Source organism: Camelus bactrianus, chromosome 15 (genome assembly GCF_048773025.1).
Source record: "Camelus bactrianus isolate YW-2024 breed Bactrian camel chromosome 15, ASM4877302v1, whole genome shotgun sequence".
Classification (NCBI taxonomy): Eukaryota; Metazoa; Chordata; class Mammalia; order Artiodactyla; family Camelidae; genus Camelus; species Camelus bactrianus.
In genome coordinates this window covers 48141115-48161991 of record NC_133553.1, presented here as the reverse complement: position 1 = coordinate 48161991, position 20877 = coordinate 48141115, and the positions used below count along the sequence as shown (strand labels likewise).

General features: G+C 44.0%; 1 protein-coding gene across 1 annotated transcript in view; it reads left to right on the top strand.

Moving 5' to 3' along the window:
* Positions 1-20877, top strand: part of LHCGR (luteinizing hormone/choriogonadotropin receptor) — a 60480-nt gene that overhangs the window by 30418 nt on the left and 9185 nt on the right. Inside the window, exons 7-10 of the mRNA XM_010967774.3 lie at positions 4692-4760; positions 9671-9745; positions 13354-13539; positions 16589-16669. Of these exons, the coding sequence (XP_010966076.3) occupies positions 4692-4760; positions 9671-9745; positions 13354-13539; positions 16589-16669 (411 nt within the window). The remainder of the gene's footprint in view (positions 1-4691; positions 4761-9670; positions 9746-13353; positions 13540-16588; positions 16670-20877) is intronic.

Here is a 20877-nt window from a genome sequence, read left to right as displayed (position 1 = left end):
CCAACATCCTAGGGTCATGGCAGCATACAGCAGTAACAGCTACCCATAAAGAACTGTCTTCAGACATGAGGTATTGTTCAGATACAAAAGGACCTCAGCAAAGTACTGCATGGAGAAGAAAGTGGTGATTTTAGGATCCCTCTTCTTTGGGATGATGTTGGTAGAGTCATTTGATAAAAATTTGCTTAAAGATACAGTACCACTGGGCATATTTTCTAAAATAGGATGCTTTCCCCTTCAGTAACAAATGTTACTAGTTCTGCAAGGTCTAACTCAAGTCTCAGCTCCACCATGCAGCCTCCTCCGACTTCTCCAGCCCAAGAGGACTTCTCCAAGACTTCTCATTTCCATGTACCACACACTCACAGTGACTGTCTAATGGCTTGTGTTATTCTTTCATTCTTTCATGTTTTCACCCAGTGAGATTATGAGTCTCTCAAGAACATAGATCTTGTATGTCTTTTGTGTCCTTAATAAAGACTTGGGAAGATCCCAAATCCTAAGGCGTGCAGCACCTCCCCACTCCATGGGCCACTTTTTGAGACCCTGAGGATCTGCAAACCTAAATTAGGCTTTCTTCTTTGAAATCATCCAAAAACAAGGTGCCTACATGATCCAAGAGGGAACTCTGGCAGAATGTCTAATACTGCTAATATAACCCCGGAAGTGCTTTCAGACCCCCAGGAATATTTGGAGTTTGTTATAAGGCAGCATTCAGAATTAGAGTGTCATCTGTGATTAAGTTCTAAAGCCTGAATCTTATTTTGAATAAAAAGGTGCCATTCTTTCTGAGTCACAATTTCTGACATTTGAATAGAGAATCCAGACAATGCTTTAAAGTAAGATACAGCTATTGTAATAGAGGTGAGGGGAAAATTCATTTCTCCACCTGTGACAGCATCCTCAAGGCAAGGAAGTCCTCTTCATTTAATTCTGACACCACAGTGTTTTGGGGAAAAGCCATCTGAAGTGACTCTCCAGATGTTCTGAAGGGCATTTAAAGCATTGTGCAGGCCCGACAGCAGGAAGTCTCCCACTCACATCTGTAATTTCTCCAAAGTAAGAAAGCCACTCTTTTTAATCAAAACAAGGCAGCACATTCTATTGTGTGTGACTGTTAAGAACAGAGCCGAAGAGCAGCAGCTGAAAAGGAATCAGTAAGCTGCATTCTTTGGAAAGTTGGGACAAGCAGGACCTAGGTTATTAAAAAAAAAAAAAAAAAAGACATGAAAAGTATCCAAAGGCAGAAATGTCGATGGTGCCAGAATAAACCAAAGGTGGTTGAAAATACCTGGAAATGGAGTATGTTTGGGGCAGCCCAGGCCTACTGACCTGCTCCACCCAGGAGAAGAAAGGCCCCCACCTCAGTAGCGGAGAATGACAGTTCAGTTAAACAGGTCACTGCATTTCATGGGCATCCATCCAAAGCATGGAAAGGGAGATCTTTCCCTCTGTTCTGGCCAGAGAGCTGGAAGCCACTGTTAACCATAATAATAATCACAGGAGCAACACATTTAACATTCACTTTGTTCCAGAACCTATTTCTAAGTGTTTAGTGTATACGTACTATTTCAATCCTTACAACAAACAGCCTTTTGAGGGCAAGACTGTTATCATCCCTGTTTTCAGATTAGGGAATTGAGACACAGAGAAGTTAAATAGCTTGCGGAAAGTAACTCAGCTCATAAGTAGAGGAGCTGGGATTCAAGGTTAGGCAGTTAGACTCAGGACTTGCAGACTTCACCATGAGGCTGTAGTTAGAGCAATGGCATCGTAAGCCCCACAGAAAAAGTATAAAATCCTAATATGCACCAAAGGTAGGATCAGGGTATCTCATAACAGTGATGGGGAAAGGGCATCCAGACAAGTACTGGCAGCAGAGTGGGAGCTACTTTTCCTATACATGTAGTACCACCACTTAGAAGGTAGAGAAAGCAGTAAGAGGACCAGAATCTGGACTCAGTTCTGCCCAGCAGACCATCTGAATTGCACTGTGGAAATGATGAGAGCCGCATCATCCTATGATACATGTTAGGGCGAGGGATCCCAAAGTGGCATGCCCGCAGCTCACTGGGAGAGCTTGTCATAACAGTGTATATTCCTCAGTATCACAGCCAGATTCTGGTTCTGTAAGTCTGCAGTGCATGTGGTCAGTAGGCCTGGGTCTGCATTTTTGGCCAGCAGCTCCAGAAGATTCTGATTCAGTGGATGGAGAAGAATAATTTGACAAACACTGGCCTAGACTCTAAGAAATCTACCTTCAAAGAGGTTTAGAGGAAAGACCAGTGTGATTTCTTCATCTAAAAGAGATTACTATAAAGGACTGCAAACCTCCCAAATGACAAGAGACTGCCAAAGAATAATATTCTAAGTGTAAAATAAAAAGAGAATTCCAGTGGGAGTGTGCTGAGAAGGCAAAAATGTTGTATGTAATTCCACAGACAACAGAGATAAACCAAGTGCCTTCCCCTCCAGATTCTACAATATAAATGAGGAAAGTAAACTACTGAAAAATGGCGTCCACTAATCTGTCACAGGATACAGTAAAGAGCTCATGTGTGATGCTGTAAACCCGGAAGAATTACAGAAGGAAGCACAGGAAAACAGGGGCAGCCAGAGAAGGTTCTTACTCCACTGGAAGGGCAAGGCCTTGGCTCCCCAGCCTGCGGACTGAGCTTGTGCTAGACAGTAAGCATCATGAGAGATCCGGAGCTTTACAAGATGAATTAAATATGCTCTCTGTTCTCTCTGAATTCAGTCTAATAAGGAGACTTAGAAGCTATTTTGTAATCTCTATATTTCCTGAATTTCAGGGTTCCAGTCTCATGCTTCAACACTGAGTCCCACTTATGTTTCTGTTTACACTGGCTTGTCTCAGGTGTGCATTTATGGAAAGAGATGCCCCCCTGACACACACACACACACACACACACACACACACACACACATACTACATACATACATATTACACACATAGACATATAATGAAATTTAATCCCCTGCTTGTTCTATTTAACAAAGGCTAGAGAACCCGTGTGGACAGCAGCCACCTGGAGGAGGAGCAGGTGGAGACAGTGTCTAAACTGCTTCTCAAGTCACAGCCCCCAGCCTGTTCCTGACATGGCCATGCAGCTGTCAGCAACCCTGCAAAGGGAAGCCAGCATCTTGGCAGATGTAGAAGCTTAATTTTATATCATACCACAGCCCATTCTCACCTGAGTCTTGTATCATTGTTCATGCAGAACTTATAGAAATATTTCTATTTGAGACGGTAGCCTTCAAATTTGCTTGACCATGATTTACAGTAAGAAATTCATTATATATATATATATATATATATATATATATATATATATATATATATATATATATATATATATATATATCAATTTGTTCATGTAATTCATTTAAAACAGATTTATTATAATCCTCCCAGGTGCCAGGCAGTATTCCAGATGCAGAGGATTTTGTAATGAACAGAACGGTTTGAAATCCTTGCTCTCATGAAGTGTCCATTCTGCTGGGGGAGGTAGACAATATACGGTTCAGATGGTGATAAAGGAAATCAGAGGAGAGAGACAGAGAATGCGGAATGCTGGGATGGTAGATTAAATAGGGCAGCCAGGAAAGGCCACACCGAGAACATGACATTGAACATAACTCTACAGGAGGAGGAAGAGGGGCCATGTGGATATGGCAGGGCAGAAAAGTAAAACCAAGCAGCAAAACTGATGTGCTAGAAGCAGCCCCAGATGAAGAGTGCTCTGGTCTCACTTCTGCCTGCTGGGGACTTTAGACAAGTCACTTTCTTCTCTGAGCCTATTTCCTTCTTTGTAAAATGAAGGGGTGCCACTTGAGCCTCTCCAAGCTCTTTTCTGGCTCTAACATCTCCCAGCACCTGAGTTCTAAGGAGTGTCTTATGACTTATTCTGGGCAGACATATATGTATATACATATACATACACTCACATGTATATAACATACAAAAATGGTGGAACAAAACTTCATAAACAGTACTAACCTGACTACCTGCAACATACTCTAATATTTTCCATTTTGCTCTATTCTGTTTCATCTCGTTTTTTTTTTTAAATTGCTGACTGTATCCAACTAAATTGATTTGACTATCCACATAATGGATCTTGAATAACTGTTTACAGACATTGGAATCTTCTTGGTTGTGGAACAAAACATGACATCAGCACAACCACATATTCATCCAAGCAAAAGAAATGCTACCTCAGTACTGGAGCCTTCCTCCGCCCTCAGCTTTCAGCAATGTGGGGAGCCCGTCCACCCACACAGGCCTGTGGAACCAGAGGCAAGACTTGAGCATTACCCTCAAATTCCAGTTCTACCAGTCTTCTTTGACCTCAAGCAAGCTACACAACTACACTAAGGCTTAGGTATAATGGAAATGAAGGTGAAGATTAAATCATAAAATATATGTAGGATGGCTGATCAACATCTGGCACTTAATAAACACTTAACAAATCAGCGGCGGTCCTGGCAGTGGCGGTGCAAGCAAACTACTGCTAGAAAAGTCTCATCTTACCAGGCCCTTGGAATCTAAAATGCTAGAGAAACATTGTAAATGCCAGTAATTATCTTAGTAATAAATGTCACAGAAGGAAGAATGTGATTCAAACTATGTTTCTTTCGCTCCTGAACCTTCTCTCCTCCCTCTTCAGCAAACTATATGGAAATGGATTTGAAGAAATACAAAGCCATGCGTTCAACGGGACGACGCTGATTTCCCTGTAAGTATGTGTTTCTTTCCCCAGCTCATGAATAAAAATGAAATATTACTCTGGCTACCAGATAACATTTAATCTTCAGCAACTAACTCAGGACAAAAATAAACTTTCAAGTGGCTGGTCCTCAGTGTTTCACGCATGTTACTAGGCAACTGGCTGGCTGGAAACCCCAGAGCACCCTGATTTCAAAGACAGATGCAGCCTAGATACATTGAAGTTGACAGTTTGCTGAAATATTCAACACCCTACTTTAGGCTCCTTCATCTCACAGCCTCCCTCTCTAGTCCCCGTGCTCAGGTCGATGGTGTGTTAGAGGCAGCACAATTTCAGGAAACAATTCTTTCTCCTGGCCCCAGTGCAGAGAAATTGGATAATGCCATTTACCAGCCTAATCAGCCTCAGTGGGCCCACATAAAATCCTGTCTCCCTGCTGCTGGAGAGGGTGCTAGGGAGGATGGGTAAGGGGTTCACTTTCCACAAGGTGAGAGAGCTTTGCATTTTCACCGCTCCCTATCCTAGTCCCAAGTGTTAATAGCCTTCCACCCTAGGAAAGCATCCCTACTGTCTCCTTCATGGTTCTCAACCTCTCTTTGTTTCCATGGCTCCTTTTCTAAAACAGTGGCTCATTCACAAAGCTTGCAGGGCTGTGGCTGTTGGAATCATAAGGGGTACAGGTAAGGTGATGGTCATCCTACAGTTGTGCCAAATAAAAACTAAGAGCAGGTAGAAGGTTCAACTAAAGCCAGAGTTAAGGAAAACAAACAAATGAAAAGGCTTTTGCAGAAAATAAGTCATATGTATGAACCAGGGTCTACAGCAGTGCTTCTTTAACATTCATAAAAATAACATAGAGATTGTTAAAACACAGAGTCCCAGGCCCCATCACCAAACATTGTAATTCAGTAGGTCTAGGGGAGGGCCTGAGAATTTGAAATCTAACAAGCTCCCAGGAGATGCCGATGCTGCCAGTCTGAAGTTGAACAGCTAAGTCTATACAATATACTATTCATTTTACCTATAGATACTAACCATAGCTCCTGTTATATTGATACCATATTATATAGCGTGGTGGCTTAGAGAACAGCTCTAAACAGTCACTAACTGGGACCCAAACTCCAATCCCACGATTTATCAACTTGACCTTGAGTAAGTTACTTAACCTGTCTAGGCCACAGTGTTTCCATCCATAAAATGGAGCCACTAATAGGCTTGTGTTGACGATCCCCCCACCAAATGCAATGGTATGTTTTCTGTCCTCAGTATTTAGCATAGTGCCTGGCATAGAATAGGTGCCAATTATTAATTATTTATCCTATTACCTAGTTAAGTCATCATGAATGAATGAATAATTAAATAAGGTTTGATTTTTATCCTCTTAGCACAGGTCTGACACATACTAAGTGCTCAAGAAATGATAGCTTTTTAACAACTTGTCCTTCATGGAGTGGACTTTCCCTCATTTTCTTGACTTGAATGTAAGGCAGGGCTCACTCTGCCCAATTGAATCTGTTCCTGCCAAATTAAAACCAGAGGCTTATCCTCTCCCGGCCCAGTACTCTCAGATGCCTCATTCTGTTATTCACTCAACAAGGTTTGCTAGGCCTCAGCTGTGTTTGAAGGAACATGCTATCTTTTGAGGAGAAATGAAGATGAATAAGCCCTGGTGTTTGCCCTGCAGAAGCTTACAGCCTAGGAAGAAACATCTCCATATGGTAGATAAACTATACACTCAATAGTTGCTGAAACAGAAGGCAAAGCATGATGTCCGCTGTGAGAGAGATAAAGTCCTCTAGGATTTCAAAGGCAGACGAGAAGGAAATTAGAGAAGCCTCATGAGAGAGATAGGCTTTGAGCTGGGCCTAACTTGGACAAGCAAAAGATGGAAGGAAAATGCATTCTGGGCAGAGGACAAGAACAGCCCAGAGGAGGAACCAGGAGATGTGTTCACAGACCAGCAAATAGTACATTGTAAAAAGTTTTAGATGTGGATTAGGGACAAAGCAGGAAGAATTTGATGCTAGAGTAAAGAATTTGGAACTCCCCTGTAGAGAATGAGCTGTTAGTTCTGGATTGGAAATGTGAGAGGGGTGCTTAAAGAAGGTTGGTTCATGGGTTAACAGGGAGGACAGAGGGTCAGAAGGGGCAGTCAGAGATAGATGCGTGGGAGTCAGAATTATGTGAGGAGAGGGGTAGCTGAAGTCCTTTGTGGCTGACATCACCTGGACAAGGAGGAAAAATAAGAGGATTAAATATAAAATTGGGGGAAAATAAGACACAAGGCAAAGAAGCCAGAGCAGAAGCAGAGGTGAGGGGATGAGCAGCATAGTACATCTTTGGGAGGTCAGTGAAAGCAGGGCAGGAGGGAGGTCCTCGGTCAGCAGGGTCCCAACCGCCTTAGAGACGCCAAAATGGATGTGGACTTAGAAAAGTCCCATTAGTCAAGATTCTGTATTCTCCACCCCTCGTTGTTGCAAGAAAGAGGAAACCAAGAACACAAATCAGTTTCATTCATTTATTCATTCAACAAACATTTACTGAGTATCACCAACATATCAGGCACTGTATTAAGTGCGGGGTCTGCAATGATACAGTGGAAACAGTCCCTGCCCTCATGAAGTTTCCGTTCTAGCAGAAGAGATAGACAAAAAGACAAGTTAATAAATGAAATTATTACATGTAGTAAGACATACTAGGAAGGAAATAACCCATCACTGAGGTCTGAGAGTACAGGGGGTGACTGACTCTAGGTCAGGTGCTCAGGAACGTCATCACTAAGGATATGATGTTAGGCTGAGCCTAGAAGACGACAAGGAGTCAGCACTGGCAATCACGAGAGAAAGCGCATTACAGGAAGAGGGAGCAGCATGTGCGAAGGACCAGAATTGGGAAAGAAAAGAAGTCATTAAGCTCCAGGAATTGAGACGAGGCCAGAGGAAGACTGGATGATGTAGCAGGAGCAAGTTGAGCAGGACAGAGTTCTGAACTAGGAAGGAGTCTGAATTCTCTTTTTAGGGCAGTAAGACCCTCTGAAGGGCCTGAGCAGGGCAGGCAGATTAGTTTCAAAACTGTTAAGCAGTATTTTCAAACTATACAATCCAGTCCTGTTTCTTACACCTTCCTGATACAAGCTGTTCAGAACAATGACACCAAAGCCCTACAAAGTCCTCAAATACACTACTTACTAAGGCAGGATAGGGTGGTTACCCTCAGACACCTCCAGGGAGTCTGAGAGTCCGTCCCTACCATTCCCAGCCTTGGCTGGAGTTTGGGGATTCTCCCACTGCACTTCAAAGGCCATCCTGCCTTTGCATCTCATACCTAGAAGGCCATGTCCCTTGAGAAATTTCTGAAAAGCGACCCCCAGAAAAGTGTGGTAGATTAATCTGAGCTATTTTTGACCAAGTTACATAATGCAGTTATCATTATACAGAAAGATCCGAGTTTTAATAAAACATGTGAATTGCTGTCATAAAATTTGAACAATTAATTTGACCTGGCTGACATGAGGATTATTTGCCCACAGAACCTGGTTTTAATGATTTATGACCATAACTGAACATAATTAAAATTAACCAAATCAGGAAGAAGAGCCATGGCGGTTTGGGAAGGAATTTTCTTTTGATTCAGATTTTCAATAGCAATTGACTCTGACAACCTCATGTCTTTGAAGGTGGAAATATACCCAGGGGATGGGATGATGTGAGACTGACGGGTGCATTGTGATGAAAGGGCTGAGGCTTCCCAAGGAAAACGCTTAGCATGTGGAAAACAGCCACCAAGGGACTAAGATTAGGGACCTTGGCAGTTTTTAAATGGCAGGCGTGATGTGGAGACTTGCAGAAAAAGATGATGAGGAAGATGTAAAGCCATGAGATGAGCCAGGTAATTACCAAGGATCCTGCCAGGGATAGGGGAGCGGGTGCAGGTGGTTTTACTCTGCATGTGGTGGTGCAGAAGAATCATGTCGCACGGTGGGTGTCCACTGTGCCCACTGTCCAGGCTTTTCCTGGACAGGGTTTTCTTTGAGATGCTGCCCTTCCCTTGTAGGAAGAAAGTGATCAACAGTAAGCTGGCAAGTCTGAGCCCAGGGACTCCTCTCCCGGCTCCCTTGTCCACCCAGAGAAAGGCCTGTGCTTGGAGACACCAGTGCCAGGGCCCAGACACTGCTCAACAGGGCCAGGCTGAGCTGGTCCTGAGCAGTTCACCCTAAGCTGTCTTGAATTAAAGGGAACAGAAGTTGCCATAGCAGCTTTTGGCTTCCACAGCCTTAAGATCAGTGGCCCTCTACCTTTTTGTTTCTACAACATGCACACCTGGTGATGATCATGCACATGCACAGACCTGTGGGGCACCCAGGTTCCAGGGCAGTTTTCTATACAGGCTGTCCTTCCTCCCCTGCTGAAAGAAAGAGTCCCATTAAGGATGAAAGGGATAGCTTTGAATGGACCCTACTTTTCTTTTTAAGTAAAGAATTTGCAAACTTCAGTATATTACTATTAACAAACACTGAGATCACCAAGGTCACAGAGGCTGAGAGCCTGACACCGAGCGGGCTGCACTTCCACCCTTCAGCCTTGAACACTGGAGCAGCATTTTCTTTCCCACCCAGCTGCCCGGTAGTAAACGTGCAAAACTCCATGATGGGAGTGGGAAGGACTTTCCCTTGTAGGACAGAGGGTTCCACTGAGTGAGGGGAAAATTGCAGAGAAAAGGTGGAGCCAAACACACCAGTGATTTCACAGTTTTACCAAGGACAAGAAATGCCTTTTCTGCATTTCACCCACAGCCTCCCACCTTGTCCCCTCAATCCCTGAGCACCATGCACATGGGCTGCTCCAAACGTATACGTGCACAGCTATGGTTGTTGACTCATGAGCTGCAAACTCCACTAAGGACACTGTCCTTCCCCACAGGGAGCTGAAGGAAAATGCACACCTGGAGAAGATGCATAATGAAGCCTTCCAGGGGGCCACAGGGCCTAGCATCTTGTGAGTACAGGGGTGCTGCCTCTCCTCCCTGCCTCCCTGCCCAGAGCACCCCAACAGCCCTGCTTAGGGTTTCCAGCCACATCGTCCCCAGTCTGGTTTGTGGGGAATCAGCCTCTGCATGTGAAAGGGTTACACCCACCACCAATGGGGGGGGGGGCAGCAAATTTGTTATCTCGTAGTTCCAGAGGCTAGGAGTCTGAAATAAGGGCATTGGCAAGGTTGGTCCCTTCTGAGGGCTGTGAGGGATGGATCCGTTCCAGGCCTTGCTCGTTGCTCCTGCTTGTGGCAGCACAACTTCAGTCCTCACATGGCATTCTGTGTGTGTGTCTGTCCATATCCAAATTTCCTCCTTTTTATAAGGATACCGGTCCATCCCAATGATCTCGTTTTAACTTGATTACTCTGTAAAGATCCTGTTTCCAAATAAGGTCACATTTTGTGGTACTAGGCGTTAGGACTTCAACGTACGAATTTTGGGGAGACATGGTTCAACCAGCATCAAACGTGGAGGGCCCTCTCACGTGCTGGCAGGGTGGGTGGGTGTCCCCCCCAGCACCTACTCGTGGGTACAGCTGTGTGTGGTGCTATGGTCAGGCTCACTGAGGGTGAAAGGAGTGGAGCCACATTCCCTCAGTTAAGGGGAGTTTTGTGTAAGGACACGTGGGAAAATTAAGACGGACAGGAAATGGAATCAGTGGTTTCCTCACAACGCCTTGGGAAGCCGGAAACATACTCCAGGAAACAACCACAGCTGCAGTCAGGCTTCAGGGGGAAATGGGACAGGGCTCCAGACACTCCACAGCCCCAGCCTCGTCGCCCTCTCCACAGAGGTGCTGGCCCATCCCTCCCTGCTCTGCTGCACTAGTACTAGTGCCCTCAGCCAGCACTGACTGAACAGGCCTGCTGACCAGGCCCCAAGCTGGAGAGACCGGTCCCCGCCCGTAAAGAGATAACAATCACGTAGGGGAAACAACACTAATCAGGAAAGTAATCCACAGGCATGTGATTTGTAAGTGAGAAAAGTACTAGAAAGATGGTGAGCAGTGTTGCCCAGTTCATTTGTTGGTTTACTCACTCTTTCACTGATTTGTCCAATAACTGTAAGTCCACACTATGTGGCAGGCACTGGATTAGGCATCAGAGAAACAGCAGAGAGTAAGAGAAGACAAATGCCCGTGCCTTCGCAGAGTCGGGGAGACAGACCAGGATCAAAGGAGTGAAGAAAACACGCAGAAGGCCAGATGGTGCTGGCCGTGCGGGAGGAAAACGCAGGTGGCTGGGCAAACAGGGTTCTAGGGAGGGGGCGTTACCACTTCAAGGAGATGGTCAGGGAAGACTGTCCTGGAAAAGTGTTACTTAGGCAAATACCTGAAAGGAGTGAGGGAGCAAGTTACATGTATCTGCAGAAAGAGCATTCCGGATGGAGAGAACTGAGTGGGAACTTGCCGTGTTGGCAGAACAGAAAGGAGGCCAGTATGGCAGAGTGAGCCAAGATGAGGGCCCTAGAACAGAAGGACAGAGGGGGGCCAGAGGCAGGTCAGGAGGCCTCGTGGCTACTGTAAGGACCTCACCTGTTCTCTGAGCGAGAGGAGGCGGCGTTAGCGCTTTGATCAGGGGAAGGAATGAACTGACCCACTCTTTATGTCTTCACTCCTGCCAGTATCAACTCACGATTCTGTCTACTTTCTATCTCCCACCATTATAAACCCCAAAGTCTACTTCCAGCCTCTGCCCCATCAACTCCTGACTTCGTCTACTTCCCAGCTCCTGTCACCATCCATTCTGACACTGTCTACTCATTCCCTGCCGCCATCAACCCGGATTCTGTCTACATCCTAACCCCTGCCGCTCAAACTCCTGACCCTCTCCACTTTCTAACTCCTGTCCTTATCAACCCTAACTCTTCTCTCGTCTCCACTCAGCTGCAGGACGGCTACTTACTCATGGCTCCCACAACCTCATGGCTCCTGCCCATTGCTTTCTCTGCTGTCTCTCAGCTTCTGCCACCTGACCCTAGGAGTGGGGGTCCCTGTCTCTATGTCTCATATTCAAAGTACATCAGACTCAGAATATTACATGTAGCACACTCTGTAGGCAGACTTCTTACAGCAAACTGGCCACCAACTTGGGCACTTAGCAGCTAAAGAGAATTGCCTTTGGTCAGACACGAGAACGAGTTAGTGTGGTTGTAAGACACCCTGCACGACAGTCTTTTCCTGAAAAGCTGTTTGGTCTACTTGCTGAGAAAAGACTGTGAGCACTGTGGGCATCCACACTGTCTTGTCCAAAACAGTGGGACCAGACCTAAGTCTCTTACCTCTCAAGTAACTATTCTCACCGTACTTAATGGTTTAAGTGGTGTCTGTAAGTGTTCCTTCCACCCACACCCCCAAAATAGCTCCCCCTCTCTTCTCTCAGTGAGACTGAAAATCTATCATCAGAGATTCACTCCTTTGTAATGAAACCTGGCCATTTCTAGAACCCTAATTTAATATATATTACCCCCCCAAAAAAAATAAAAATAAAAACAGAAACAAAAAAAACACCAGGCCTGCAAAGAATCATGTGCTCAATCCCTAACACATCTAGGATAATAACTTGTAAAGTAGAATGAGAACAGTGATTTCCTAAAACAGTAAGGACACAAAAGCAGTATGTCTGCAGTCCCCGAGGCAAATTCTGCCACCTTGATTATTCCACCAAGGGCTTACACTTGTCATCACTCCATGTTGTCGAGTCCATCTGTCCATCAATCACCTGCTGACCACCCCCCACAATGTGCTGGGCGCTGAGTAATGGGGCGGTTTGCTGGGTGTGGGGAGGCTGTACAGCTGTACAGTTTCATGAGGGATCAGCAGCAGCCCTAAGATGGCAGTATTTTAAAATTCCCTGTGACTCTTTCCCCTCACATTTAACTTGTTTGGGGGCTTTCTTGGACACTGCTTCATTTCTACAAAAGCTGAGGGGTCCAGGACCTTGTCTGTAAGGCCTGGGCTTTCCACACAGTTCTGCTTGCGCGGCCAGGCGCCTGTTTGCTTTGGGCAGATGAATCCAGCTTGCCTTTAGAGAAGGCAGATGATGGCTAATGCCACACAGTGGCTCTTAATAGCGTAGCCAGCCTATGCTTCATGAAACCCTACCCTGCCGGGCGTGATCAATCAAAGACCGAGGCATCTGAGGCCCTAAATATTTCCCCCTGGGGCAGAGCACAAAAGCTGATGTAACTGCCTGTGCCTGCGGTCTCAGAAAGCAAGTGGTTGTTTCACTTCTGCTACACGGAGAGAGGGAGAGGGAGGGAGAGAGCAGGAGAAAGGAATCAGGAGAGGGGAGAGAGAATGCGAATGGGACAAATGCGTGGCAGGTGCAAGGAGCGACACCCAGCCTTGAAAAGAATATTGGGGAGAACATGAGAAAACAACACAACACGGCTTTTTTGAATGCAGATCTTAATGAGAGTAACTGACACAGAATTAAGGGGAAGGCGAGATGGAGAAAAGATTCCTCAGAACCCGGAATGACACTGTCATTGAGAGGAAGTTTCCGTCTATGAATCAAATATATTAAATAAACAAACAAATAAATAAGCCTTTCTCCCTTTTATTTTTCAGGGATATTTCTTCCACTAAACTGCAGGCCCTGCCTAGCTATGGGTTGGAATCCATTCAGACGCTAATTGCCACATCATCCTATTCTCTGAAAAAACTGCCATCTAGAGAAAAATTTACCAGTCTCCTGGATGCCACATTGACGTACCCCAGCCACTGCTGTGCTTTCAGAAACTTGCCAACAAAAGAGTAAGTGAAAAAACAAAGGTAGAGCTTGCCAAGCTGTGGCAAAAAAAAAAAAAAAAAAACACAACTCAGATTTCAAAATACTCAACTGGTCGATGGCTCCCTGCCCCTTCACTCCCTGCCTTCGAGGCCAACTCCATAGTCCTGGGGTCACGTTCAGATAGACAAGAAGAAAATGAACTGTCCTGTTTCCTCTTGAAACCTGATTCCAAATAGTCAATTCACCCTGCAGCTAGAAGACCTTTGTAGCTTATTCTGAGCTAACTGAATTACAGCCTTAAATAAGGCTATAATTGCAGCTGCAAAATGGAGTACAAAACTGGCAACTCAAAGACCAACTAGCTCTAATCCTTATCAGAGAAGTGGGAGCAGTAGGTTCAATAGGGTAAATTTCACCTAATGTCTTAATCCTTAGGTTTTTTTTTTTTAATGGACACAAAACACTATAGAAGGTTTTGTTTCTTTAAGCTATTTCTCTCCCAGCTGAGGACTATCTTCTGTCACAGAACAGAATCCTACCTTCCTAAGGATTAGCTTAGTGTGGGAACAGAAAAGGCAGAGGCTCCTGGCTGGTTTGTGTCCAGTGTGGGGCACCTTATTGATTCAACTAATTAATGCCAATCCAGAATGGAGTGGCAGAGAGTGCAGGATTTCATTCTTTCCTTAAAGCATTGTTTTCCAGATTTTTTTGAGTGTGATGCACACCAAGAAATACCGTTTTTACATTGTAACCCAGTAAACATGACACATATGTAACTGAAGTAAAACACAGCACTAAACTTTTTTACATGGGGTACACTGATAATATCTTATCTACTTTATTTTATTTCATGTCTGTCTGTTTTTAATGCTAGTCTTGATTCACTCTACCGTTTTCATGACCCGTGAATGGGTCACAACTTACAGTTGGAGAAACACTGCCCTAAAGGGATATTATACAGCTTAAGAAGATATTCTCAATCAATGAATTAGATGAGACACTAAGAGCGTGACACTAGGATGCCACTGTCTTTTTCTGGAATCAACCCATTTATAACAAATCAACCAGCATTTATTATCGTGCACCTACTCTCTGCCCTGCAGAGGTGGGTGTGGTTCTACCTAAGGCTTCTGAGGTAACCAAGAAGACAAACCATTCGCTGTGCTTGGAGAACTCTGCACCATTAACTGAGCTTCAAAGAACATTAACTGAGCACTCAGCAGGTTCCAAACACTGTGCAAAAGCCTGAAGCTACAAAGATGAGTAACAGCTCATCCTAACCATCAGAGTCACAGGCAACTGCTGGGGACAACACACAAGACAGACAGCCAAAATTTAGGTCCAATAGAGCAAATCTTGGGCAGAGCTGAGAACAGAACAGAGTACTCCGGGAGAACAGAGGAAGAGTTTCTAAATGGCAGTGGGGCTTATGGAAGGCTTCCTGAGGAAGTGACTTCTGCTGAGCCTTGAAGAACAGGTAGGAATTAGCTGGACAGGGGTGGGGAAAAAGCATGCCAAAAAGATAGAATAGCTTGTGTGAGGGCACAGAGGTGAGAGACAGTGGGATGACGGTCATTCAGAAAAACCAGCACAAGACTTACGGTTTATAGGGAGGAGGGTGAGTGAGGAGAAGAAACCAGGGAGAGGTGCGTTATGGTGGTCTCTGAGTGCCAGGCCAAGTGGTTTAGAGGTTGGGAAGAATTCAAAACTGAAGATATTGAAGAATTTGAAACAAAATTACTCAGATTTGTTTCTGTAAAATATCACTCTGGCAGCAGGGTGGAGGGTGGGCTGGAAGTAAGCAGAGCTGGTGAAAGAAAGACCTCAGGAGCTATGAGGATGGAGGGCCTGAAGCCAGGCCAGTGGACTGCGTGTGCCAGCTCTGGGTCACCCCTCTGCCCTGCAGCTGCTGCGCCTGGAGGGCACACACAGCTGCCAAGGCAGATGGCCCCCAAGACCTCCTTGGTATCTATGATTAAAACTTCAGAAAAGATACAGTAGACAGAACCCAGTGCTATTATCTGAAGGCCAAGAACAACCACATTTCCTGTTAGCTACAGATTGATTCACACACAGTATTTCTAAGTATCAGATACAGAGCCAGGATCAAACACACACACAGTATCTCTGTCTCTCTCTCTGTCTCTGTCTCTGTCTCTGTCTCTGTCTCTCTCTCTCTCTCTCTCTCACACACACACACAAACAACAAACCGATTACTTTTGGTGAAAAGTGTGTCCAATAGGTCAAATAGTTCTGAAACATTCTCCACCTTCCTGCTCTTATACAAGGTCATTCCTACAAGGAACTGTCCTGCTAACACTGGGGAAGACCAAAACAGACAGAAATGTCCATTCTGGTTGTCTCGTTTCTCCCTCCTCCTCAGGAAAGGTTGAGGTTTTCACAGCCTGCTCTCCTCTTCTCCATTTCTTCATCCACTTTTCCTTTGTGCCTCCCTTTGGTTTCATCTTCAGGATATAAGTACAGTGCACCTTTCAATTTCTTGACATTTCCCCCTTTCCATAGGCTAAACTTCTTAGAGGAAAAGAGGGAGGACTGGAGAGCAACCACATTAAAGTTCTGTACATAAGCAGAAAATTCACATCATAATGTCAGGCCCAGGATCTTCAAATCCTTACAAAAGAGATTCCCAGTTATAATTCAAAGCCAGGAGCTCTGAATGGTTATTTGTTCATCAAGGCCAGCATGGTGAGGAGAGTGGTGAGCAGCAAACCTTAAATATACCATAAAGGTTGCTTTTAATGAGCATTGAAAAATCCATGATTCGATGTGACAAATTTAAGTTTTTTCATCTCTAGAGCCCACACAAAACACTTAGCATTCAGAAGCATTTTATCTAAGCTGGAAGCATTCTAATGACAATTCAGAAGCCTTTACTCTCTCCCCAGGAAGCGGTTCAGTTAGGACAATGGTGCAGAACACTACGCTGGTGTAATAGGTAAAGAATTTGGACGAACAAAGCATAAATAGACATGATCAGGTTTTAGTTTAAAGACCGAAAGCTCAACTGTGGTGGTCTTTTTTTTTTTTTTTTTTTACCTCTTCTCTTTCAGGCAGAATTTTTCATTTTCCATTTTTAAAAACTTTTCCAAACAATGTGAAAGCACAGCAAGGAGACCAAATAATGAAACACTGTAAGTATTTGCATGCAAAGAAACTCGGGAAGGCACATCTCATTCTGCGTGCACCTTATTATTATCAGTGCCAACAATTTTCTTTTGATAAAAGTCTTGGTTGGGGGGATGTTTGCAAAGCATTTTTTAGTAGCTTTAAAATGGGGATTTTTCTTTGCAGGTGGCATCCAGTTGATCATGTATCTCTTTCAACCAGTTTAAAAAAAAACTTTTTAAAAAACACATCTACCTGTTCAATCTACAATTATATTAAATTCTCTTCAGCAATTAAAACTTTATTTGCAAGTATTTTGATGTCACTAAGGGCTTATTCAAATGATAGCTTCATTTGTATGGACTTTTCACTAGTCTCATGGACAGCACTCCACAAAGAGTAACTGATTGCAGTTACGGCTCCTAGAATTAGCCACTTCCCTTCAAAGAGACTTAGGCCACCTTGGCCATTATACTCTGGAGCTTAAAATTATTCAAACTTAATACTGTCATCAACATACATTTATGGGAGCTCCATTTCTATTCTACTGACTGATTTTTTTTTAAACATTTTTCTGCTGCCTTGGCATTTCCCATACCTTCAAATGTAAAAGAGCCTCCAGAGATGATCCCACTGTCCCCATGCCACATTTACTGTGATTTAGGAGTTTCACTATTTCCCACCCCACCCCCCAGCCCCTCCCTCATATCCTTCAGGCCACAAAACCAGATGCCCGTCTAAAATACCTTGCCAATCTCCCTTCTTCTTCTGCACCATTTCTTTTCTCTTTTTTCCTATCAATCTGCAAGTTATATAGATGCAGCAGGGTGGTATAATGGAAGGACCCTGGGCCTTGGGGCTTCTCGGAGTTGGATATGAATTCTTGGCACTAAGGTTTCTGTAACCCTAGTCATCCTTGGACAATAGTTAACTTTCATGAGACATTTTTCTCAACTGTAAAGTTCAGCAGAAATATCATTTGGCTTTCAGAACTACAGGAGTGAAGGGAGTTGTTAACGATAGTGACAGCATCTAGGGCACCTTACATGATAGTCTGTATCCTCCTTTCCTTGTTTCTTCCATTCAGGCCTGACACCATTTATCTTCCAGCGTTCCCTTTCCTCACCTTTCCCACTCTTCTCTCAACACTCTCTCCATCAACCACCTTTTGCAGAACCCTTTTGCAACCATACAGCTTTTTTCTCATCAATAGGAGACAACTGCTGGATACAGTCAATCATAGTAGCATCAAGGGGTGGCTTGGGAGGAGGGGAGACTTTAGCTCAGTCTCAATCATCATTAGCCCCTTACACCCCAAACCTTTCAAAATGAGCATACAATCTTGAGTTTGCTATGCTAACACTTTTTAAAAGGCACCCCTAATCTTCAGCATCCCCAAAACTACCTAATTTAATTTACACAGAATCTAAGTAAAACGTGTGCTCCCTGTGAAAACATTTTTATGACAAATCCCCTTCCTCTTCTTCCCACCAGATTGCTATTCCTGAGTACTCAGAGTTTAGAAATTCTAGAGCCAGCCACCAAATCTTATCTGCTCTCCCCAAGGTATCATGGTATCATGGTGTCCTTTCTGCTATGGCTGGCCCCACTGTCCTCCTAAAATGCCCATCTTTTCTCCTGTGCTCATTGTGACTGAAGCAATGGAGCTACTGGTTCTCCTTCCTCTAACTCAACATTGCTAAGCCCATCCAAGTCCATTCACATTCCCTGCGTAGCCTTCAGTGCTAAAGACAGCTCTGTGCTGGATTTTGTCAATAAGCATGCTGCTGCTCTCAGGAGCCATCCGAGGACCCAAATGTTAGTAGCCGCAGGTAGGTATTCGGTCCAAAGAAAAATCACCAAGGAGAAAAATTGCTGGGTATACGCTCAGTAGGGCAAAAAAAGAAAGAGCAAGGGACCAGAGGAGAAGGAAAAGGAACATGTTTGACCTCTTAGTGATATAAATTTATTCAGAAATCACAGCAGAATTTTTGGATGCTTTGAATTAGTGCTTCTAGCAGCTGAAGTAGCTTTGATAAGGGGAAAGCAGTAAGGGAAATTAAGGCAACAACAGCTGGAAAGTGTTCACCTGATTTATTAAAGCCTATTATTTTGTAGGAATCATCCAGGGAACTTGCTTAAAATGTAGATTCCTGGGCTCTGCCTGGAGAGTTTGATTCAGGGCCTGAAGTAAAGCCAGGAATCTGCATTGTAACAAACACTGATGATTCTGGTGAAAGTGATCCAAGGGCTACACTCAGAAAAACACTGAGAGATAGTGAAGTAGAAGAAAGGCCCCTGGACCATGACTATGGAGACCTCGCACTGCCACCAGTATCTAGTGCTTAGGGACTTCAGGCAAGTCACTTCCCTCCTTTAACCTTGGTTTCCTTACCAATAAAATGAAGGGCTCAATGAATTGGTCTTTAAGGACCTTTCCAATGGTAAGAAATAACCTATTTTCTTTCACCGTTCTTATAACCACAATATGTCTTTAAAAGTTTAAAAATTAGGTAATTATACTGATGTGCATAAGATGAGGACAAACAAACGTGCTACTTATATTTAATAATAAAGCAGGAGGTGTTCCTATTCAGCCCTCTGTGCAAGGCACCAGTGCTTCTCTACTTCCAGTTTGGTTTCTATGATATTCTAGCACCTTTTTTGGAGTCCCAGGTCATAGATTTCTTTCTCTTCTTCTTCTTCTTTTTTTTTTTTTTATCTGTGTTATTTCCCTTAGGTAGTCGTGTTGCTCAAATACATCATTTTACCCACTCACTGTATTAGGTACACACTTTCTTCTACAGAACATGAGAAGCTAAGTTTTGAGAGCAGAGAAAAATACCCTTTTAGTGCGTGAGGAACCCTAAGGTGAAATACATATTTGTAATGGCCCTGACAGAAAGATGAGGCCCATTTATCCACCTCCCAAGATTATATTAGCAGACTGTGGGCAAAGAGAAAATGCGCTGAGCCTGCATGCATCATACTGTAACATTCATTGTCCCCATAGCCACTCCACTTCTTTCAGAGCCAGAATCAGCCTGGTCTATTCATTCCACAAGCATTTATTGAAAGGATACTCCAAGCTAAAGCTGTGTAAGGCACTGAGATTTCAGAAATAAGTTAAGACCTAGCCCCTGCCTTCAAGGTTATTAAAGAATAGCCTAGTAGACTACCAAAGAAGACATGCACCATCACATAATGGCAATATGGTTTGAGAATTACAATAGTACATAAGCATAGTCATGGCAGAGAGAAGGGCTGATAAACTCCTTGGAGGTGCAGAATCAAGAAAGGCTTTGTAGAGAAGCTTATTTTTAAGGACAAGGAGGAATTCACCAGAGAAATGAGGAAAGAAAGGGAAGAAGAAACAGCATATCCAAAGACAAAGGGATGAAACAGCAGAACTTATTCTGAGAGCCACAATTCATTTCATGTAACCAAAGGGTTGGGTTGCACAGGGGATTTGCAAAAGAGAATTATAAGAATCTCTAACATGCACCGAGCACTTAACAGGTGTCAGGCATTATGCTAAACATTCTGCATGTGTTATTGCATTTAATCCTCAGCACAACCATAATTATGATTATAATCCCTATCGGGCGAATGCAGAATCTGAGGTGCAGAGATGTTAAGTATGTCTTCTAGGTTTACACAGCCTATAAAGACTGGAACTCAGGCAGTCCCGCACTAGAGCCAGTGCTCTGAATTGCACAGCACTACTGCTTCTTAGAGTGAGACTGGAGAAGGAGGCAGAATCCAGAACAAGGAGGGACTCAGAGGTCATCACAAGTTTATCCCATAGGCACTGAGAACCTAGGAAATCTTTGACTTAATACATTTGTGCTTAAGAAAGGCCGTTCCAGAGGGAATATACAAATGGAACTAGGAGAGGGCTAAAATTGGAGGAAGGATGTCAGGAAAAAAACTAATGTAATTGTCCCATAAGAGAGAATGAAAATCTGAACTCAAGCAGTAGCAGTGGTGTTGGGAGAAAGGGAATGGCAGAGGTGGGGCTTTCCTTCATGAGGGACAGAGTCCATCTTCAATCCACTCTCCGGATTTGACTCATACCCTAAGAAGTATCTATTTTCACTATTTCTTCTTGTGGTTCATGACATATTCTTCCTTAGCTCCTTAATTTCTGTCTAGTAACCTATCCTTGCTTTTCACTTCCCACCTGGGCTATTTGATGAGCTTACATGCAAGCATGCAAGCATGACCTCCAGGA